Source organism: Vidua macroura, chromosome 26 (assembly GCF_024509145.1).
Source record: "Vidua macroura isolate BioBank_ID:100142 chromosome 26, ASM2450914v1, whole genome shotgun sequence".
Taxonomy (NCBI): Eukaryota; Metazoa; Chordata; class Aves; order Passeriformes; family Viduidae; genus Vidua; species Vidua macroura.
In genome coordinates, this window is record NC_071596.1 from 3400155 (window position 1) to 3423420 (window position 23266).

The 23266-nt window shown below is 47.9% G+C and overlaps 1 protein-coding gene and 1 long non-coding RNA gene across 2 annotated transcripts; one reads left to right on the top strand and one right to left on the bottom strand.

Moving 5' to 3' along the window:
• Positions 1–1480: 1480 nt before the first annotated feature.
• Positions 1481–22849, top strand: MED26 (mediator complex subunit 26). Its single transcript, XM_053999269.1, has 3 exons — positions 1481–1599; positions 18491–18565; positions 19867–22849. Exons 1-3 carry the CDS (start codon positions 1525–1527, stop codon positions 21544–21546), a joined length of 1830 nt encoding a protein of 609 aa, XP_053855244.1. The 5' UTR covers positions 1481–1524; the 3' UTR covers positions 21547–22849.
• Positions 3503–6304, bottom strand: LOC128819241 (uncharacterized). Its single transcript, XR_008440678.1, has 2 exons — positions 4349–6304; positions 3503–4022 (listed from the first exon to the last, which is right to left on the bottom strand). It is a non-coding gene; the product is annotated as an uncharacterized LOC128819241 (long non-coding RNA).
• Positions 22850–23266: the final 417 nt, after the last annotated feature.

Sequence of the window (23266 nt, forward strand, 5' to 3'; positions counted from 1 at the left end):
GCACACACCGCATGGCTCCAGAGCGTGCTGTCCCCGCAACACTCCAGCTGTGCAAAAGTTGTGATTCAGCCTCGAAGCAGCTGCTTTAAAATAACGAAATCAGAAGGCAATTTTCAGCTGCTCTTAAATGCTGTGAGATGTTTTAAGTGCCGCAGTGATGCTTTGCTGAGGGGACCAGAACACCCCTCACACTTTCCTGGCCCAAGTGGTGCCCGCAGGGGGTTTATTCCCGTTATTTATTTCCATTATTTATTTCTCTCCCACCCGGCTCCCGCTGCCCCTCTCCGCTGGCATCGCCCCACTCTCCCCCTCACGGCTCCCCGCCTCAGTGCCCTCTCCTCCAGCTTCTTCCCGCTGTCCCCATGTCCCCCAGCATCGGCGTTGTCCCCTCAGGGGTCCCTGTTTGCTGTCCCCATGTCCCCCAGCGTCGCCCCTGACCCCTCAGGGGTACCTGGCCGCTGCCTCTATGTCCCCTCAAGGGTCCCTGTTCGCTGCCCCTGTGTCCCCCCCGGTCCCTGTTCGCTGCCCCCGTGTCCCTCCTGTCCCCTCAGGGGTCCCTGTTCGCTGCCCCCATGTCCCTCCTGTCCTCTCAGGGGTCCCTGTTCGCTGCCCCCATGTCCCCCATGTCCCTTCTGTCCCCTCAGGGGTCCCTGTTCGCTGCCCCCATGTCCCCCATGTCCCTTCTGTCCCCTCAGGGGTCCCTGTTCGCTGCCCCCATGTCCCCCATGTCCCTCCTGTCCCCTCAGGGGTCCCTGTTCGCTGTCCCCATGTCCCTCCTGTCCCCTCAGGGGTCCCTGTTCGCTGCCCCTCTGTCCTCTCAGGGGTCCCTGTTCGCTGCCCCTCTGGCCCCTCAGGGGTCCCTGTTCGCTGCCCCCATGTCCCCCCCGGTCCCTGTCCCCTCAGGGGTCCCTGTTCGCTGCCCCCATGTCCCCCATGTCCCTCCTGTCCCCTCAGGGGTCCCTGTTCGCTGCCCCCATGTCCTTCCTGTCCCCTCAAGTGTCCCTGTTTGCTGCCCCTCTGGCCCCTCAGGAGTCCCTGTTCGCTGCCCCCATGTCCCCCCACCAGCCCCTGTTTGCCCCTCTCCCCGCGCCTCCCTTTTCCCCCCTCACGGCGCCCCAGCCCCGCCCCGCTCCCCCACCGCGCACGCGCGCTCCCGCCGCCGCCCGCCCTCCCCCGCGCACGCGCGGTGCGCGCCCCCGGCGGTGCGGGCGGGCGGGGGCCGGGGCGCGGCGCGCGCACGTCACGGCGTCGGGCGCGTCCCAGGGAGCCGCGCGCGGCGCCGGCCCTGCCCCCAGCGCGCCCCGCGTTCGGCCCGAGCGGAGCGGAGCGGAGCGCTGGGCTCGCCCGCTCCCCCCGGCCCCCCGCGCCGCCCCCGCCCCGCGGGGAGCGAACATGCTCCTCCGGCTCCCCGAGGCCGCCGCCGCCGGCGAGTGAGGAGCCGCCGCCGCCGCCGCCCCGGCCCGGCCCGGCCCCGCCGCCCGCCCGCCCCGGCCGCAGCCGCAGCCGCCCCGCTTCGCCCAGGCAATGACAGCGGCTCCGGCCCCGTCCCCGCAGCAGATCAGGGACCGGCTGCTGCAGGCCATCGACCCGCAGAGCAACGTGAGTACGGGCCCCGCGGGCCCCCGCCGCTCCGGGCCGACCCCCGCCCGGCGCTCCCGCCGCGACGCCTTTCTCCCCCTCCCGGGGCCTCCGGGGCTTCCTCCGGGGCCGCCCCGGGTGCACCGGAGCCTCCGCTGCCGGCGGTAGCGCGGAGCTCCCGGCGCGCCGTCCGCCCGGGGTCCCGCAGCCGGCGGCGCCTCCCGCCCGCGCCCCCCCGGGCCGGGAGCGCAGGGCCGCCCCGCTGGGGGCTCCGGAGGCCGCTCCCCGCCCGCCCGGGGCCGCGGCCGCCCCCGCCCCGCCGCCGCTCGGCGCCCCGGGCCCGGCCGGTGCTGCCCGGCCATGCGGCGGGCGGCCCGGCCGCCTCCCCACGCCAGGCCGCGGCTCGGGCGCGGCCTGCAGGGGGCTCTGGGCCGGCCCCGCCGCCGCTCGCCGGGACCTTCCGGGGCGCCCACCTGTTCCTCGGGCCCAGCGGCCGCTCCGGCCGCGGCCGGGGGCACCCCGGGCTGCGGGGACGCCAGGAGGGCTCCGGCGGCGGCTGCGGGGCTCTGGAGCTGCTCCAGCACCGAGCAGCCTCGGTCTTCGCTTTTATCCCTTCCTGCAGCGCCGTAATGAGCTTATGTGCTCCTTCTGGGATGTGGTGTAAGCACAGAAGTCAGCGTGTATTTTACCTGTAAGTGGCCTTAAGTGGCGGTTATCCAAAGGATCATTTGCTCCTTTTATGGGTTTTTTGGCTCATCCAAGCAGTTCTCCGCTTAGGTGTTTATTACTGTGAGAGGACTGCAGGGCCCTCAATCTGTCCAATTTTTGAGTCTTAGATCAACAGTCACTGCCGCAGGATGCCAAGGTGGGTCTGGCTTGGCCATCTGCAGTTTGTGGGGGCAGCCTCTGGTTCATCAGGCTGAATGTGTACGTGTTATTTTAGGGGCTGGGGTGTGTGAAACGGTGCTTTGGTTCTATTAAAGTCGTACCTGCTCCTGTCTGAACAAGTGCTTTTTTGTGATAGACCTGCATCAAAGTCCTAAAGTAGCTAATAAAGTTATTGTCATTTGGAACCCCTCCCGGAGCCTGTGTCATGGGGACTGAAGAAAAATCACTCTGGCCTTGTAGGTTCTGTAGAAGCCCCTGGGCTGGGCATCTGTGGGGAGTTGCAGTGTTACACATTGGAGTAACAGTAACAAATCGTGGTGGTAATTGTGGGCTGTTAAATGTCAGCGTTGTCTGAGTTTGCAGTACTTTAACATGGATCTTGCTGAAATGTCAGTTAGTGCATTTCGTGAATCCTGTTTGCTCTGAGCTCTCTTTCTGTGGCTGCAGATTTTTCACTCTACGTGAGACCGAGTGCCAACCTACTTTAATAAAATTCTAGCAGATCTGTGGTATCTTTTGACTTCAGAACTGTCAGCTGCAGTGGTTACCCTAATTCTGGTGTTACTTTGTCAGACACTGTGGCTGTGCAGAGCTAAGCAGCCAGGAAGTCAATTTTGTGATGGATACTCTTCCCTTTCTCCACACGCTGATATTTCAGGATGCTGTTGTGAGAAGACTCCAAATAACCAGGCAGCTCCCTGCAAGGGGAGGCCAGAGCTCCCAGCAGGTTAGTAGCCCCTTAAGTTTAGGAGTGATGTATGTTAAATTATAATTCTACATACTTGATATTTATCCAGGGCAATAATTGGTGGCAGAAAAATCAGCCCATTGTTCCAGAGTGCCTGTAGGCAGGGTCTGTCTTCCAGTTTAACCTTTTCTTGGAGGAGAGCAGAGGTGGTATAGCTGAGGTTCATTGTGCAGGCTGAGAGCTCAGACTCTTGGCTCCAAAGCACATGGAATATGTGGTGGTGTTGGTTGTTCGCTACCTGGAACGTCATTGGCATAGAGGGAAGAAAAACTTACATTTTGAACACACTTAAAAGCAGATTTTGAGTTTAATCACACGTGGACACCATGGTGAAAGTACAAGAAGCTGCTCTGCTGTTTTCCTGCTGGGAGAGTCAGTGCAGCAATGAGCTTCTGTGCCTGCAGGGACTCATGGAAAGCTCCAGCTACTTTCTGCTGGCTCTTAGAATCTTCTCCTGACAGAATTACTTGTGTTCAAACCTACAGCATACATTGTTTTCACTGACTTCCTCATTTACCAAGAAGGTCAAGCTTTGAGGCCTAGATTTAATTCAAGCTTTTCAGTGTAGTTGGTGCGTGTGTTTCTGGAGAGGCTGAAAGCTGCACCAATAGTGTCAGGTGGGCAAAACCAGTCCAGTTCTATGGGGCTGAGGAGGGAGGAGATGGTTGGTTCTTCATGGTGCTTTACTGTAGGGTCTGTAAATTTAAACTTCACTTAAATTCCCTAACACATCCCCTAACACAATCTGCCATTGTGGATATTTATTCCTGAGTGGTTAGTTGGATCTTGGTCGACTCACAGGTCATGCCTTAAATGGAAAAAAAAAAATGACATAAGTTTCTCTACCTCTGTTGGGTTGAACTGGTCAAAATAATCGTTTCCCCAAGCTTGCAGAACCTGCTGGCCTCAGGAAATCATCTCCTGTGCTGATTGTTCATCTCCAGCTGCTCCATAAAGCCCTGCTGACTCGGGAGCAATATTGAATTTACACATGTTTAGCACTTGAACCTCCTCTAGTAATTGCTGCAGAATATATTTATAACTTAGTTTCTCACACTTAGAGGTTACCTGTGTAAATTCTGAACTATTTCAAAGGAGACCTATAAGAAATAAGCTATTTTTAAAAGAACTTACATCATCCTAGAAGCCACCCGGGATGTCTGGTATTGTGTCTTCATTTATTCAGCCTTTTCTCCTCGAGGAAACATATGGGCAAACCACTTCTTCTCCATGACCTAAGCACTGAGTAGCAGCATCACTTTCCTTCCAAGGCTTCTGTGAGAACATAGCAGGAGGTGGAGGAGAGCAGGAGTTCTGTTCCGTTGGGTCTAACAAGGGAGATGTTCTTTGATTCTGGTGGGAACAAGGCTGAGAAGCCACCCCTTCCACCCAGCAGAACACCTTTGCCTTGGTCACTCGTGCTCTGTGCTCCTGGGGGAGTTTATTCCCTGATGTCAGGAGTAATGAGAAATGTTGGTTTTTGCTCTGTGGACAAGTCTGTCGTTTCCAGCCAGCTGCTAGAATTGTGCTTGCAATTAACTGGTTCCTCATGCTGAATATGTAGCAATCTGTTCCTGTTTTTAAATATTAGATAATAACTTCATTATTTGCCATTAGTACCCCTCTGTGACACAAACCCAGCTTTGGTTTGAGTAACAGCCTGCATTGTGTGCTCCCTGTGAGGTTGGACTTGGCTCTAGCTCAGGCTGTGGTTCATGCAGTACCTCAGCTGGGCTTGCTGCACAGACCTTCAGGAGTGGTCCATGGCCTGAATTATTAATAATTAATTGTTCTGTGTGTTGGAATATGCTGGGTGGTGCATTGGCATGGGCTGATCTCCCAGCTGGCACAAGTTGCATGGTTAAAGATGCTCCCGTGGCTGTTTTCTCTGTTGGTTGTTTTACCAAGGTGCTGGAGGCAAAACCCCCCTCACCAGTGGTACAGGTGCTTTCCAGTAGTGTCTTAAGAAGGTGCAGGGCACTGCTGCAATAATATAAATATAGAAAGCAGGGAAAGCTGGTGCTTCACTTCCTGAGGGTCTCAGTGATTTCTTTGGATGGAGGAAGTGTTACGTGTGGGCGAAAGTAGACTAGGAATGGCTCTTGCTTGAGCTTTATCCTTTTCTGCAAGCCCTAATGAGCTTAGCAGTTTTGAGGGAGGTGCAGAGAACCTGTTGTACCTCTTGCCCTCTTTGTCCCTTTCCTCACTTGCAGCTCATCTTGTTTGGAGCAGTCTCACATTTTGTACGTGAAGGCAGCAGGTTGTTCCAGGTGTGTGACAAAATGCGGAGGGTTGGGGAGCATTTCTTAATGTGCAAGGTCTAAAGTGTTGTTATTATGTCAAGCTTTAGTTTCAGATAAAAGATTTGGGCCTGATGGAGAGAGTCTCATTGCGTTCATGTTTTTTTATAATAACTTTAAATGAGGTCTGTGTTTCTTAGTGTTCTTTATTACAAACACTTGGATTCACTTGAATTCACTGTGTGGGGGTGATGGTACAGTTGATTTGAATATTGCTTGTCCACTTTCTGAAACAGCTGATTTGGCTTAGTGGCAGTGCAGGCTCTCACTTCTTGAGAGGGGTTGGAAGGCTGGAGGTTTAAAAACTTTCAATTTGTACAGTGCCCTTGGCAGCAGTGAGACCATTCTGATCTTTGAGGCTGCTAAGACAAAATCTGAGTGAACAGAAATATCAGAGAATTTATATTGAGGGGTCAAAGCAAGGGGAATGCCAGACTGCTTTTCAGCTGTTAATTCCTTGAAACTCCCGAGGTTGCAGTGATGATGGCAGTAGTCATTTGCTCAGAAGCTCTAATTTGAGTGTTTGTTTCGGCAGCAGTGACAATTTAAATAACACCCACTTCTTATTCCTGCTACACACACCCATTTTATGTGTGCAGGATCGTGTGGTGAACTGAACCGAGGAATTGATCAGGATTTAAAGAAGAAAAAAAGGCAATGTATGGATCTCTTCCCAGGTAGTTTTTGCTGTAACTCAATTATTTGATAAAATTTTGGGTGCATCGCAAATAGTTTTGGCAGCAGAATTAGGTCTTAAAGTGTTTAAGTGAGTTTGGAAGCAGAAAAGAGCAGGGTGCTGTGAGGGTGGGCAGGCCCTGGCACAGGGTGCCCAGAGCAGCTGTGGCTGTCCCTGGATCCCTGGCAGTGCCCAAGGCCAGGCTGGACAGGGCTTGGGGCAACCTGGGATAGTGGAAGGTGTCCCTGCCCGTGGGAGGGGAATGGAATGGGATGGGCTTTAAGGTCCCTTCCAACCCAGCCCAGTCTGTGATTCCATGAGGAGTGGAATGTTGCCGCTTCCTGGGTGCTTCCCTGCTGCCTTGGGACCTGGCAGGAGGGAGGTGTTGTCACCTGGAAAAGTTAACCACACCTGTCTGGGTTTTTTGAGGTGACAGTGGCTGCCTTATGGTCAAGTTTCACTTGCAGAGCCTTTTTTTGTTGCCGTCACTTGTGTGTGGTTCACAGATGTCTGGAATTACCCTGTGTTTGTGGGCATGCAGCAGTACAGGGGCTCTGAATGTGTCCAGGAATAACTGCTTGGAAACATCTTCACAGCCAGCCAGGAGGATGCTCCTGAGTTTTAAGTCATGAGTGAGTTCTGCAACTCAAGAGTAAACCACCACCTTCCACTAAAGGCTGTGTGGACAATGCTCCAAATGATAAAAAATGGCATTGATTTGGCTTGAACCCCTGTGCTTACACCAGCTGAAGCTGCCAGTGGAGCTGGGAGAGCTGCTGGGATCATGTCCCCACCTCCAGCTGTTCTTGTTCCCTCCCTTATGCTGACCCAACCAAGGAACTCCCCTGGCCAAACCCTGCCTGAACAGGGGCTCCTCAGGACCCCCTTTCCATGCCCCAGCTCCTCCTGGGCTCAGAGAGGTGGCAGTCCTGGCACAGAGTTAGGGAATTGTGTGGCAAGGAGAGGTGACAGTGGGGTGGTGGCAGCTCAGGCTATCCTAGAGCAGCTTGAGCCCCCTCACTTTGTCAGACTGAGTCATCATAGGGGATCATTAAAGAGCTTTTTAAATCCAAATGATAAAACTTTGCAGCAAGCACCCGTCTGCACGTGCTGTATGTGGGCCCTCGGTGGGAAACAAATGCTCTGAATGCTCAGAGGCTGCAGGGAAAGAGCTCATTAACACATTTTTATTGGTGTAGCCATGAAACAGCTCCTCAATGGAAGAACCAACTTTTTGTAGGTACTATAAATATGGGGAATAACCTCTGGCAGTCCCCAGGAGCCACAGCTTGGAGCAGACAGCTGGTGTGCAAGGTGAGGGTCCTTCCAGGAGAGATGGGCTGGAACAAACTTCCCAGGCAGCAGAGGACCTGTGGCTGGTCCTTCCCGAGTTGCTCCAGTTGGGGATGTTCTGGACCCTGTGTGAGGCCATTTGAGTGCACCTTGGCACACCTTGAAGCCAAGAGAGCAGGGAGCTGAGCAGGACATCCTGGCAGAGATGGGCATGGGATCCAGCTGGATCAGCTCCTGCTGCCAAGGCACTGGAGCCTGACACCAGCAGGGGCTGGAGGGAAACACTCCAAAGCTCCCACGTGGAGAGGGACCCAACCTGTGCCTTAGGAAACAGGAAGATGTTCAGCTTAGGCTGTGTTTCAGAAGTCTGGGGCTGGGCTGGGAATTCCAATTTGTCTTTTTGGGGGGTTTTGTCCGGTAAGTTGAGGATGAGCCCAGTTTAGGGGTGATGAGGTGTGTGTGGTTGCCTCTCTTTGGGGTTTTGCTGTGGCCACATGACACAACAGCACTGTCATTCTGGCACCTTTGGCTCCTGATCAAAGTAGCTCCACTGCACCTGAAGCTTTCTCTCCCTGTGAGATCCTTTCCCAGTTTCTTCAAGAAGCTGCTGCAGGTGGCAATTAGTGTTTCTTTTTTTTTCAGGAACCACAAAGGTTTCAGGAGAGGGGAAGGAGGAATTGATTCTGCCTGCTGCAGAAATTTGATGTTAGTCAAGATTCACTGCTTTTAAGGCATAGTTACTCCAATACATTAAGTTTGGAGTTAAAATTAATGTCAGTGTAGTTTTTTTTTTACATAAAAACATGTCTGTTTTGGTTGATAACATTTTGCTGCTATCTCTTCTCACTGGTTATGTGCTTGGTGATAACACCAAATACACTCCTTCAGTCTGTATAATGTGGAAGGATGTGGCCCCACTTTTACAATTGGTCTTTAAAGAAATAATTTAAGGTAAAGGTAAGTAAGTGCCTCACATTCAGTGTAATGTAAATGTAGGTTTGTTTATTCAGTGTTCTAACAGCTAAATTACTCTTTCTGTGGGTAATTCATGCTTTTGGTGTTTGAAATAATATTTAAGTGCCAGCAAATTGCTTTAATTTGAGGTGCAATCTGCTAAAACTCGGCAGCGAATTGGTGTTTTCAGGGGCACAGCTTTCACAGGGCAGCAGTGCGTGCCTGAGTGTGATTGTTAATATCAAAGTGTACAATTTTCAGCATGTCCAAACAGTCAGTGGTAGCAATTTCTGCTGAGGAGTCACTGGAAGTAAAACATAATTAGCTCTGTTTTAGTGAACAGAGTTAACTAACCCAGCAGCTGGGGAGGAGGGATCCTGCATCCGAGGGATTCAGGGACACACTCAGCTGGGCGTGTTTTCCAACTTTGAGCTGTGGAGACGACTGTGCAGAGGTGGAAGTCTTGTCTCAGAGTGACAGCCAGTGCTTCTGTAGAGCTGCTTTCTCACATAGTTTCCATGCAGGATCAGCTTGCAGAGTATCACAGTTATAGTACAGGTCTGGAGGGTTTGATTTTTTTTTTTTTTTAAAGGAGTGTAGAGTTGTGGAAGGTAGAGGAGCACGGTGTTTTCTCAGGGTGGTGATGCACAGTCATAAATTGTCTTTGGTGAACAAACTTCCAGCACATCTACAAATGTCTGTAACTCAAGCCATCACTTTCTGAGCAGGTCAGTACATAACATTTCTCGTGCTCTGTAAATTAACTGCAGCAGGAAAGGACAGGGAATGTCTCTATATAACTTGCCATCCTGAAGGTTCCAGGAAAAAATAATATTCCAATATTGTATTTAATCCTTTGAGTTGATTGTATTTAATCCACAGTTGATTCTTGAACAGAGTTGAGCACAGTGAGGTGGAGGAGAAGATGTAAGAGGTCATGTTTCAGATTTCTTTGTGAAGGTGGGTGCCTGCAGCTCATGGGCTGAGCATAGTGCTCAGGAGCCTGGCTGCATCCTGGAAAACTCAGTGTCCCTTGTCTTGTGAGGAAGAGTTTGTCAAAATAGGAGCTTTGAGGTTTTGACTTGGTATTCTCTGGCAGACAGGCTGCCAGAAGGCTTAAGTTTAAGTTAAGTTTCACTGTTTTAAGTTTCACTGGGGCTTTCAGAACTGGAAATTAAGAAGTTTTTTTGCCACTAGGTTAGAAATAAGCAAGCCAGGTTGGAGCTTCATGAATGTTCTGCCCCATCCCTGGAAGTGTTCAAGGCCAGGTTGGACCAGCCTGGGATAGTGGAAGGTGTTCCTGCCCGTGGCAGGGGGGTGGAATGAGGTGGGTTTTAAAGTCCTTTCCAGTCCAAACCAGTCTGGGAATCCACAATTCCATGTTCTGTGTTTAAATATTAAAAAAATGCAGATGAGCACTGTGTTCCTTGGTCCTGCCATGACCACATGGGGCAGTTGGCTCGAGTGGAGCTGCTTTTACAAACCCTGAGCTGAGAAGGCTCCATGCTCACCTTCCTCCAGGGAAGACTTTTTTCCCCAGCCAAAGGTAGAGAAGGCATTTTGTTTCCAAGGAACTAGATTGTGCCAGTGGCTGGAATGGCCAAACATGCTCCAGGGATTACTGGGGGGCTTTGCTTTCCTGACAGGTGACATTGTCCTGAGGTGACACAGCCTTCAGAGAATAGAGGTATTTGGAAATGGCTGACTGGCAGCAGTGTTTAATCTAGAATTTGGAGAGGAGTAATTTTAGGAGATATGTAAATTTATTTCTGGTTTTTTTTTTTTTCCATATCCATAAAACTTGTTTATGGTGTGTGCTGACAAGAATTCACTATTGGTAACAGTTGTTGAAAGGATACAGTGACTTCTCCACAAACTTCTCCCAGTTTGTAATGCTATTTTTCTCAGATTTTGTGAACAAACACACCATGCCTAAACTTTGATGAGCAGTCGCATGAGCATCTTGCACTTCAGTATGATGAATTAAAACATTCCACAAAGACTTCAACATTGTATTCACCTCAGCCTCCTCTGTCATTTAAGGAATCAGCTGAGAAACTTCCCTAGAAATTTGAGAAAAGTTGGCCTGCTGCATTTAAAGTACAGGGATGGTGATAAATGGTTTTGCTTTTTAAAAAAGAGTGAAAATTCTGTATTGTGGGGACATTAGTAGGGCCTTTCTGAATTGCACTCAGATATAAACTGCTCTCTGTTAACAGCTCTGAGTAGATACTTAAAGGGATGGGTAAAATAATATTTAGGGACTTCACAAAGCTCTGGACCCCTTATTATCAAGTCCTTAAATGCACATTACATGATTTTAAATGCTCGCCAGTTCTCTGGAGTGGATGAAGATGGAGCAGGTGGTCACAGAATGGTTCTGTCCAAGTGATGCCTTTTGGGGTCCTGTGGTACCTCACTGTGCTCTTACCTTAAGCCAGGGAGGTACCAACAGTGAGTTCAGGTGAGTTCCTTAAGCAGAAAGCCACAAGATCATGATGAATCAGAAGTGGCACGTTTTAAGGCTGGATTTTCTACATATTCTGTGTTATTCTGCCTGAATAATCATCCAACTGCATTTCTGTCTTGTTGAAGTAGGACCAGTTGTTCCTGTGACTTTACTTGCACGGCAACCTCATTTTATGCCTCTCTAAATTTTGAAGCAATAATTTTGGACTTCAGTTTATGGCTTTTAATAAATAGTAACTACCAATATTTGTCTGGTTGAAGTTTCTGTACAGGGGGAAGAGGAGGAGAAATGATTATCCTGTAGACAAGGAAACTCCATCCTAGTTGGATGTGCTTAGTACCAGTGCAGGGATTGAGGGGTTGTGAGTGTGAGGTGGCTGAAATGGTGACAGGGAGCAATGACAGAGCCTGAGCAGGGAGAGGAACTTTGGGCATTTCTTTTGGGATTTTTGGGATCACATGGAGCACACTGCTGTGGCAGTGAGGCTGGAAGTGTTGAATTTGTAGGTCTTTTACAATACAAGGTGATTCCTAGAGTTACCTGTATGGATCTTTTTGAGAGGACAATTCTGAGTTGCTGCTCTGAGTCTAGTTTGGAGTAGATGGAGATGGGTGCGATGTGTTTGTGCTCCGTCTAGTTCAGTGTCTGTTCCCCAGGTGTAGGGGCATGGCTGGAAGGGACTTCATGTGGTCCATCACCTTTATGAAACAGCTCTTTCTGGACTTGTCTAATCTGTTCTTAAACCTCCATAGTGGCTCAGGAGACTATGGAGAGATTATTTGAGTGCATTGGTAGCTCACTGGTTATTTCTATATGCAATCAGTATTTGTCTTGTTGCAAATTAGGCCAGTGAGCATAAAAAACAGTTGATTAACATTTCTTTATTATGACTAATAACGCATAGGAATGCTTATTTCAAACTTCATATGTCCCTTTTCTATTTTTTTTCAATACTGTGTGAAATGAAAACTTCAACTTTATGTTATTAACTGTGTTTTCAAAACATGGTTATCCTGCTGTCCTCTGACCTCCTCTTGGTCTATGTTCTTCTTGCACTGTTGCAGCTTGAGATGAAGATGTAATTCCAGCTGAATTTGATTCCTCTGCCATTCCTTACAGCTTGGAAAACAGAACTAAATGATCTTGCTCGCAGTGTGCTGTGGTGGATGCCACCAGGAGTGGCAGTGGCTGCCTGGGGTTGTGCTCCCTGGTTCTTGCTCTGTTCCTTCAGCAGGAATTTTTGCCAATTCAATAGTATTTCATGTAGCCTCTTTGGCTGCTGGGCTCTTTTAAAATCAGGCTAATGAATTTTTATTTGTCCAGCTTCACAGTCTGGTGGGGTGGGTTTGTTGTGGGGTGTGGAAAAAGAAGTTGGGGGGGGTCATACTGCAGTGAATCTTCTTTGTACATCTGCAGCTCAGGGCTGTCACTACAGGCATGATTCTGTGGTGTTGTACAAAATGTTTAGTAACTGTTGAAGTCGACAGACAGGTATTTCTCTCTGTAGTAACAAAAATGTCTTTCAGTTACAGGCTAATAAACGTGAATGGAGAAAAGTGTTTCACTGTTGCTGTTTTCTGTTTGCCTTAAAGACTTTTCCTGTAGCACAGGGAACTGGGGGTGTGTCTTGTCTTCACAGTCTGTGTTTTACTACCTCTTGTACCATCCTCCTCCAGTGGCTGCTCCTTTTGTTGGGTGGTTTCCCCTGCCTTGGCCCAGCCTGGAGTCTGTTCCTGCTGTGCCAGGGGCCTTGGGTGCCTCCCTGGGAATGGGGCACGCAGAGAAGAGCTGGAGCGTTCATGGCACTCCCAGCTGCTGTGGATTTGTGTCTGGAGGCCCTTTGTGAGTGCCAGGGCAAACTGTGCTTTGTGCTGGCAAGCTCCTCTCATTCTCTTGGCTGCTGTGGTGTCTGCCCAGCTCAGGGATGTGCGTGGGCACTGCCAGGAGGGAGCAGGGGAAATATTTCAGGCCCACCGGGTTCCTTTGCACTGCGGAATTGTATTGGAATCTGACCTTACTCTCATTTGATGATCCTGGCTTTGTAAAGCATGGATGATGTTACTTTGCCATTAAATGAAGCCCAAGTACAAATAAAATATATGCAGATTGGTTTGACTCTTTAAAGTAGACCTGGGAGCTTTAAGTCCGGAGGTGTGGATAATCCTTCCTGTGCCTGGTCACTCTTTGGACTGTTCTTGGTACTCAAGGAGCATTTCTTCTACCCCTTGTTTTGCAGCACAAATTTCTGATCAGTTTTCAAAGCATGAATTTCTCTGTCATAGAAGATTCTCCCAGTGAATGACTTTCAACCCAAATAATTGATTCCTTCATGTTTAACAATCTGATTTACTATTAGAAATCTGGCCTCCACCTTTAAGAATATTTTTTGTGTACTGGTTACTATTGGACCTTTGCTTGGCAAACTGACTTTGAGACATTTTCAATAATGTGAGCAAAGTAGTGCATGGTCATCTTTTTGGTATGTTGTGTCTGTGAATAGTATCTCGTGTTCCCTATCTTTAGACAACATCGTGTCACATTGGGGCTAGGGGGAACTGTTAATAGATCAGCTGCAAGGGAACTGAACTAAATACCAGCAGGTTGTAACCTGAATTCTAACTTGGTGTGTTTGGTCTGTAGCTTTGAACAAATGACATGGCAATTTTCTGTTGATGGTGTGTATTGTCAGTGTCTGGTGTCTCATAGTTCCTACACAAAGTGCTAAATAAACTCTGCACCGCTGTATTGCTGTTGTCACATTTAAATAAAGCCTCCTGTGAATAGCAACTTGTCTCTCCTCACTTCTTATTCCATATTTTAGATTATTGTGCAGCCAAGTAGCTTTTGTACAAAAGCAGTGTTGGGGCAAGGTGTGGCACTGAGGGGGGACCCCTGTCTGGGGCAGGAGCTGCTGTTGGGCTGCAGGTGACACTGAGAGCTCCAAGAGGAGGAACACCAGCCATGCCACTGCTCCTGGAGCAGGCACTGCACCTCCTGGGAATCATCTCTGCCTCCCTGCCCTCTCCAGCAATATTCATCTTGAACTGGGATTTTCTTGAGTGTTTTCCTGCACTCCCTGAGGAGATACACATCCCTGGAGCAGGGGGAAGACAAAAAATGTACAGATGCTCCTGTGAATTTCTGTCTGGACCTTACTGCCACCAGAAACCTCCAGCTTGGCAATAGACACCTGGATTTGTGTTTGTAGGAAGAAAAAGGACCTGCTCAGTCTCCCACAGTGTCTGCACTTCTCTGCTAGCTTCTGTCACACTGCTTTGGTGCTACAGGTGGGACAGTGTTGCAGAACTACTTTCTTGGAAACCATCGAAACTTTCAGTGTTTATGGATGTTGTGATGAAGTAGTTAAGTATGATGGCAAATACATTCTCTCCAAGGCAGTGTGTTGTGATACCTGTGTGCTCTGTTCACCATGCCCGTGGTGGAGTCAGGCTGTGATTGTTGTAAACTGTGATTTCACGAGGATGATGGTGTTACACTTTGCTTTTAGAGGATTGTCAGCAGTGGGCAACTCCAGGCCAAGTTTAAGTATCCTTTAGAAACTTGTGAAGGCACTAATGTGACCCTGAAGGATGATGTTACTGTATCAAATTATGCCTTTTAGCACTGTTACCTGACCTTTGTGGTTGAAAAGAGCCTTTCTACCTGAAAAGCAGGAATCTGCATGAGCAAGGGTTTTTTGGAATTGTGCATTGAGTTTTTCATGTTACACAGAAAGAGCTGCTCCTCCTACTCCAGGTAACTCAGGTCTGGTTTGTTATTTATCACGGTCTAGTCAGGCATGCAAAGATCTTTGGAAAGATCCCTGTGAAATATTAAAAAAAAAAGAAAATCATTGCTTTATCTGAGTGTCTGCAATAGAAAGTTTTGTAACATTTGTTTTTCAGGCTGCAGTGAGAGAGTGCAGGTTGTACTGTGTGTCCAGGCAGTCCCCAGGAGGACAGGAAGGTGTTCTGGGGGTGCTCACTTTGGTTTTGGGGTCTGGGCTGGTGTGTAAGGGAAGGAGGAGAATCAAAGCATCCCATGGAGTGTGCTGGTCCCACAGAAAACATCCCAGTACCTGGAAGTGGTGGTAGAGCTTGTATGGATGCTGAGCTTGCTGCTGCTTTCAGATTTCCTGGTGGAAGTGGAGGTGGGAGTGAACAGCTGCACCTCAACCTTCCCCAAAACCCCTTTGAACTGCTGTGTAACACCCTGAAATTAGTCACTGACTTAGTCCTGGTTCATAAATGCTAAAATAAGATTAAGATGGCAGTTAAGAAAAGAAAATTAGGCTTCTTGATTGTTTCCTGAGAGTTCAGAAACCCCTGCTTTTGTCTGAGGCTGGAGTAAAAGCATTCAGTGCTTAACTTGGAAAAGATCTCAGCAGTAGTAAGCTCCAGAGTATGGCTGAATGGCTGGATGACTTAAGGAGCCTTGCATGGAATAAATAAGATTTGTTTGCTGTGGCTGTCATTAGGGTTGGCTGGAAAGGATTATCGTGGATGACTCAAAGCAGATGTTCTCCAGTAAACTTTTGAGTGAATTAGTCTGTGTGCCAGTCAGCGCTCTCAACAGGGGAGCAGCATGGGAGGATTCGGAACTCCTTATCAATTACTTATCAATTATTTTGAGCTCTTTGCCGTAAGCTCCTAAATGGGGGTCCTGGAAGTTGTTTTGGGGGTTACTAAGGGGTTGCAATGTGAGCAGACAAAGGCACATGGATACTAAAATGCAAATTCCTGAGTCGCTGACCTGGGCAGTTACAGCTCAGTGTCCACAGGGAGTGGGGCTGAATTCCCTGTCCTGCTCTGCTCCGTGGCACTTTACCTGTCTGTTCTGTTCCCAATGAGCATCTTCAGTAGCCCTTTGTGATAACAAATGATCATTTCTGGTGCTGCTCAAAGCAGGGTGATCTCCTGGCAGGTTTGGTGACATTATTGCTGGGTTGGTTATGTGACAATGTAAGAATTTTATTGTAGCAGCTGGTTTAAGGTGAAGGTACTGGTGTGCTGCTTTTACCTCCACAGTGTCTTCCCATGAACAGGTGATACCTGAGGTGTTTTGGGAGGTCCACTTGTTTCCATCACTGTGTTTGACTGCACTACAAGAAATTTCATAGTCTGTGTTATTTTAAAATAGGCAAATATGATTTTTACTGTAAGCTTCTCTTTATGCCACTTTGGATGGAACATTCTGAGAAAGCTACACAAGGGGAAGGGAGGAGAAGTTGTTGAATGTGCTTGAACATTTTATGTATTTATTTTCAAAGAATTAAACTTCCCTACAATTCAAAAAAAAAAGGGAAAATGAGAGGAGCTGCTGGCAGTTGTCTGGAGTGTGAGATATTCGTGCTCTGCTCAGCAGTTGCTCTGTGACAGCACGTTCTCAATTGGTTACAAATGTGTGAGGAATCCAAAATGGGTGGTTTGTGTTCCAGCAGGAGCTGAGGGTGCAAGGCCACTTTCACTGTCCTTAATTGGCACCACGTGTCCCCCAGAGCAGGGAGAGAAGTCACAGCCTGTCAGTGCTGGTGGGGTGGTTTAGCATTTGGGGCATCCACTGGTGTGTGCTTGGGGGTATTGAACAAAGGCAAAGCTGTGACTGGAAATTCCCTGACCAGTTTCACCTTTCTGTAGGTGTCTGTGCACATGGACATATCACTTTCCCCCTCTTCACCTTCTGATAGGCCAATGACCCTTTTTTTTTTGCCATCAGTTCTTCATGTAGATAATGAATATTTGGGGATTACCAGTAACTGCAAAAATAATTGTACCAGTTAATGGTGTGTGCAACAGAGCGTTTTTCACCCTGGTAATTCATAGTCTAAAATATGTGTTGGGAAGGAGTGTTGTGTTTTGCAAGTTTAAAAATATTTGTCTGGAAACTCCCAGAATTGAGCTTTAACTATTCTAAGGGCTCTGGTTCTAAAAACTGAAAAAACCCAACCCTGATGTTGTGTATTGCTTAAACTGTGGTGCTAAACTGTCCTTCCTGGGCTCTGAGGGCAGGGCAAGGGTCGGAGCATGGAAGAAAGTCAGTGCACTGAAGTGAAATAAGAAGAACTAAAATATGTCAGAATAGGTGCTCTTGCTGCTCTAAAGGTTAAGCAGAGTTTTACCAGGCCTGACCTCATGGTAGGGCTTTAAATATCTGCAGAGTGAAGAAAGAACCAGGACAAATTAATTCATCTTTGACCTGGAGTTGGTTTTACAACCTATAGGAGTAAGAATCATTCAAAGCCTGCATGAACTTCAAACATAAGTTTGATAAAAGTGAATCAGGAAAAAATCAGGACAAGTGTTTCATCACTGACAGTGTTACCCAGGTGTCTCCTAAATAACATTAAACTCCTAAATAGCACTAAACAGTCCTGCAGGGATGGACAAAACTTGGTTTGAGCCCAAGGTTTTCTGAAGGGAGGAGACTTCAGCTCCTGGTTCCTGTGGGATTTAGTGGAGGGGCAGAACTGACTTGGAAAAGCCAATTTTCACACCAGTCAGTGTTTTGAAAAGGAGGGGTCGTGCAGGGGAGTGTGTGGCTGGGAGGGCAGAGCTGCCTGGTGATGATGATGGTGATGATGATGATGCTCCTGATGAGGTTTCAGGATGATGTGGGATCCCTGCAGAGGTTCTTGCTGAGAGATTTTTTCACATGCACTTCACATCCAGTTGAGTCACAAATGCAATTAAGCAATAAATGAGAGTGTGATTCAAGTTTTCCTTTGCTTATCTTTTAAATCTATCTCCAAAGGTGAATTAGAAATTCCATGTTTCAGCGCTCTTAACATCAGGTAATGGAAACAAGGATCTCTCTATAGGATCATAAACTGGTTTGGGTTGGAAAAGCAGTCCAAGATTAATGAGTCCAACCCAGCACTGCCATGTTTACCCCTAAACCAAGCCCCTAAAATGTGCAGTGTGTGGTTTCTGATGGAAACTGTTAAAATCACACGTGTGCTGAGGATGTGCAGGATGCACAGCTGTGATCAGAGAACCTGGTCCTCACTTTTTCAGGAGATGTGGGGTTGTGCAGTTCCTCCTCCCCATGTCCAGCAAGGGGTGGTGGAGTGGCTGAGGCCGGGGCTGATGGCCTGGGGACACCTGCTGGGCACAGCCCCGGCCTGAGGAGGGACCTGCAGGCTGGGACTGCTGTGTGCAGTGCAGGAAGTGATTCTGAATGGAGCTGCAGAGCAGTGCTTGGGTGAATCTGAAGGATTGAACTCCACCTTTCCCATTCCTGCTCCTGCTCCACTTGGCACTTGCTTCCCGTTAGGTGCGCACAGTTAATTGAAGCTTTGCAGGGGGGTCTCAGAACTTTGTTACTCAGTCACAGCAGTTTTATTGCCACTGTTTCCTTGGGTTTTACATAAGAGTGTGTTTGTTACAGCTCCTGCAGTTTCCAACTAGGTCAGTAAAAGTGTCCTTGTCCCTATTCCTTGAACAATCAGCTCCCTAAAGCCAGACAGTCTGATAGCAGTTTGTGATTAATGCTTCCAGCAATTATAAAGTGGAAGGTCTTAAATTACGTTTGTTAACTAAGACCAGTACATGAAACATGAAGTGACTTTGTCTTCCTTGTTGCAGATCCATAACATGGTGGCAGTGCTGGAAGTGATCTCCAGCCTGGAGAAATATCCCATTACCAAAGAGGCACTTGAGGTATGTCACCCTCTGAACATGATTTTTTAATGTGTATAAAAGGACTTTTTCCTGCCTTTCTAATTTCCATCGGAGCTTTTCTGGAAACAATAGATGGATTGCAAAGGATTCACAATTAAGATATTATTTTGTTCCTCTCGTGCTGTTTCCGACATCTCGCTGAACACAGGGATCCTTTCTGGGCCCAGATCAGTATTCTGGGCAGCACAGTTCCTGTTTGTGCAGGGCACTACATTAATCATCACTTGCCACTGATTAATTCTCTTGCACTCAGCAATATCACCCTGCAGTTCTGGTCACCTTTGCAGACGTTTGGTGACCAAGCACCTAAAATCTGAAATAGGAATAGAGTTGCTCTGGATCTGTAAAATTAATCTTAAATGCAGTTAAGCAGGTTTCAAGGCCTGATATTTGTGGTGAGGTCAGGTGTAGGGAGAGCTGAACTCTCACTGGTCACTTATAGAAACAGTCCAAAGAAGTTTTATGGCTGAATTATGTATTTATTTTTCACTCTTTACATTGAAATTAGTGGTGTTCTTGCTCTTAACTGTTGCTTAATTACAACTCCACCTGTATTTCAACATATCTTTGACAACAGGTTGCATATTTCTCTCCCAGTCTGGTCTGTGTTCTCCTTTGAAGTACTTTTCTTAAGAAATCTGACTTGTGGAACAGTTCTTTGTTTTCCAATGTGCTTTGGGAACAATCAAAACTTCCTTCCGCTCATGAAACCACCTTGGGACGCCCTGGGAATGTTGTTTAAATGGCTTTTTCATACGTTTCCACGAGGCTGGGAAGTGAAGGGAGAGGAGAGAGGTGGAGGAAAAAGGTAGGACACAACTCACACCTGGTAGTCAGGTTTGTCAAATGGAACATTTTATTATTAACGAGTTACTGTAACAGGCAAAGATCCTGGAATTCTTTTCTCTTTCTCTCTCTGCAGACCTTATACTGCCTTGTGATAAACACACACCTTTGGGTGCTGCATTTCCCTTCAAATCTGAACCTGCACCCTTATTCTTATGGTCTTTTCTCATTAAAGATCTCCTTTCTGATGTTTTTCCCACCTCTCCTGCTTTTACCAGGGAACAAAGACAGCGTGACTTGAAACCTACACTCGGTTTCATGTTGCGTGGCAGAGCACTGGACTAATCCTTTCCAAAAAGATTAATTCAACACTTAAATCTTTAGTGTTTTCAACCAGGTGTTTCTCAGGGGTGAGCATTACAAAGCAGAAACATTCCTTAAGAATTTTGCTTGGAATGATACGTGTTTGTAAACCACCCTGTCTGTCTTTGTAGGAAACCAGACTCGGGAGGCTTATCAATGAGGTGAGGAAGAAGACATCCAATGAGGAACTTGCCAAACGTGCCAAGAAATTGCTGAGGAATTGGCAGAAGTTGATAGAACCCGTAACCCAGAATGAGCCAGTGCCAAGGGGGCTGCCCAACCCGCCAGGATCAGCAAATGGAGGCGCTCACAACTGCAAACCAGACTCACAACTTCCTGCTGTGCCCGGCGCCAAGCCCATCAGCGAACTGAAAAGCAGGAACGATATCCAGAAACTAAATTCTCCAAAAACAGAGAAACTGGGAAATAGGAAAAGGAAAGGTGATCACAGGGACGGGCATCAGGGCCCTCCTCCCCCAAAGGTCTCCAAAGCTAGTCATGAAGTATTACAAAACTCTTCACCCCCTCCAACCAATGGAATTGGAGGTAGTCCTGAAAATTTTCCTAGTCCTGTAGACATAAACCTACACGCAGGGCCTGAAAGCAGCAGGACAGATCTCAGTGAAAACGATAAACACAATAAGATCCCAGTAAATGCTGTAAAACCTCACACCAGTTCTCCAGGACTTGTAAAACCTTCAAGCACTTCCTCGTTACTAAAGACTACAGTGCTTCAGCAGCATGATAAATCAGAAGAAGCCACGGGCCCCCACCAGCCCAAGAGCCCACGCTGCTCCTCCTTTAGCCCCAGGAACGTTAGGCATGATACTTTTGCTCGGCAGCACACCACGTACTCACCAAAGGATTCGATGCCCAGTCCATCTCAAAGGTCTCAGCTGGCGGACGCCGCACCGGTGCCATCGCCGCCGCCATCCCTGATGCAACCATCCACACCTCCCATGCCAGCCAAGAGACTGGAGTTCCCTCCTCAGGCGGCCCCCGAGGCGGCGCAGCACTGGCAGGAGCAGCAGGGAGCCCCCGAGGGCCAGCACAGGCACACAGCAGGGACACTTCAGCAGCACACGGCTCCCGGCTGCAAAGCCCACCCCGGGGAATCACACACGGGCTTCCCACAGGACACTTCCAGAATGGACAGTGACGATGCTGCTTCAGGGTCTGATAGCAAAAAGAAGAAAAGGTACCGACCCAGAGACTATACAGTCAACTTGGATGGGCACGTGATAGAAGGGGGTGTGAAACCTGTGAGGTTAAAAGAGAGAAAACTCACTTTTGATCCCATGACAGGACAGATAAAACCTTTAACACCGAAAGATCCTTTGCAGGTAGAAATCCCTGCACTTACTGAACAGCACAGGACAGAAACGGAAAAGCAGGAGCAAAAACCCAACCTGCAAAGCCCCTTTGAACAAACGAACTGGAAAGAGTTGTCCAGAAATGAAATCATTCAGTCATATTTAAACAGACAGAGTAGCTTGCTGTCTTCATCAGGAGTACAGACTCCAGGAGCTCACTACTTCATGTCTGAGTATTTAAAGCAGGAGGAAAGCACTAGAAAAGAGGCTAGAAAGACTCACGTTCTAGCTCCTAACAGCAAACCTACAGACTTGCCTGGGGTCACCAGAGAGGTCACGGGCGATGACCTCGACAGAATACGTGACCACAACTGGCCAGGCGTGAACGGTTGTTATGACACACAGGGTAACTGGTATGATTGGACACAGTGCATATCCTTAGATCCACACGGGGATGATGGGAGATTGAACATCCTGCCTTACGTCTGCCTAGACTGAGAGCAGTTCTGCTAACCACGCTTTTTACACCTGCAGTTAGCAGAACTGGCAGACACGATGCCACTTCCAGCTGGAGAGAGCCTCCTGTCCTGGACAAACAGGCCCCACGAGCAGAGGGGGGGAGGGAGCTGGGCCTTTCCAGCTCGTTCCTTTAAATTCTCCTTTTGTGAAATGCTGCTACCAGTTTACTAACAATTGCAAAGGAAGGCATACGAAGGTTGATCAGTTGAGTTCAAAACTCTAGAGCAAGCCAGCTATAAAAAGTGTTAGTCCCCAAGAAGTGAAGAGGATTTCCAGCACTTTCTGAATGCCGGAATCTTATTACAGGCAGGTACAGAGAAAAATTGTGGAAGTTACCTTAACAAAATATGCATCTATTTATTTGACTTGATTTGGGTTTTTATTTGGCAGTGAGATATTCGAGAGACAACGTGCAAAAACTGTAGTTTTATTTCTATCACATCTCTGAACATGATTGCGTTATTTAAGAGTCATGTGGTACGGAGATTGGGTTTTAAACAGCAGGTGTTGCACTGCAGGCTGGGCCACCAGCTTCAGCTCAACATTCCATAGGCATCCACATATTTTAGTCTGGTTTCAGTTTAAATCCAGTCTCTGAGAAATGCTGCAAAAACTAGATGTTTAACGATATTTTTTGATCCCACCACCACCAGCCAAATATTTTTCCTCCTTTTCCCTTCCTGCAAACTTATAGGTAAAAAACAAAAAGACAAAAAAAACAAAAAGACAAAAAGAAAAAAAAAAAAAAAGAAAAATCACCTTTTCTAGAATCTAAATGTAATGAGGGTGCTACAAGTTTGTAACTGTACTGTGAGAGGGAAAAAGGAAGCCTGTTTGTATGCTGGAAATATACTTGTTACCATTCCTTTAGATATTGTTTGCCTTATGGATATCCATCATAAACGCAATTTGCAAAAACAAAGAGCCTTAGTGAATGTACAGTAACTAGACTTCTGTGTTCCTGGGATGCAGAAGGGAGCAACTTTGCTATTTGGTCCTTTAAGTGGACACGTTGTGATATAAATGTGGAAATAAAAAAAATTTGCACAAACCAGTTTGTGAATTATTTATATACACTCCACTCGTTTCCCTCCCCCCCCCCGAGTTTGCTCAGTTCAGCCCAGCTTGGGGAGCCCTGGCACTGGGGACCCCTCGGAGCAGGGAGGTAGGGAGAACGGGATTGTCTTCCAAGAACCTCGGTGTGCTGTCCAGTCACACAGGGTGGATCTGTTTGAACTCTGGAGACTGATAACACAACTGCTGATAATGTACCTCAAAGTCTAAAGAGATCAGATTTCATCTTTTTGTCTCGGTAACTTTGTAATGTTTTGTTCCTGTTTGTTCCAGTGCTTTCTGAGGCAGCCTGGGGTGTAGAAAGTGATGGATTTCTATTAACTGTAATTGCTTTAATATTTGGGACTTTGATGCAGTCCCCAGTGTTGGGCTTCTGTTCAGGGGGTCGGGGAGGGGACACTATACCAAAAATATTCCTGGGTTTAGTGATGTTAACTCTGTTAGCCCGTCTGTGCTGGAGATGAGCCTTGGCAAGAGCTGTCCTGCCTTTGAGGGCAGAGTCAAGCTCTTCCCTGACTTTCAAAGGAAGGTGCTCCTGGCCAGGCCTGCATTGTGTTGGTTCATTCCCTGGAATACAACTGATGAAGTCTGGTTTATTTTTAAGTTGTTCTTGTTCATGATTTAT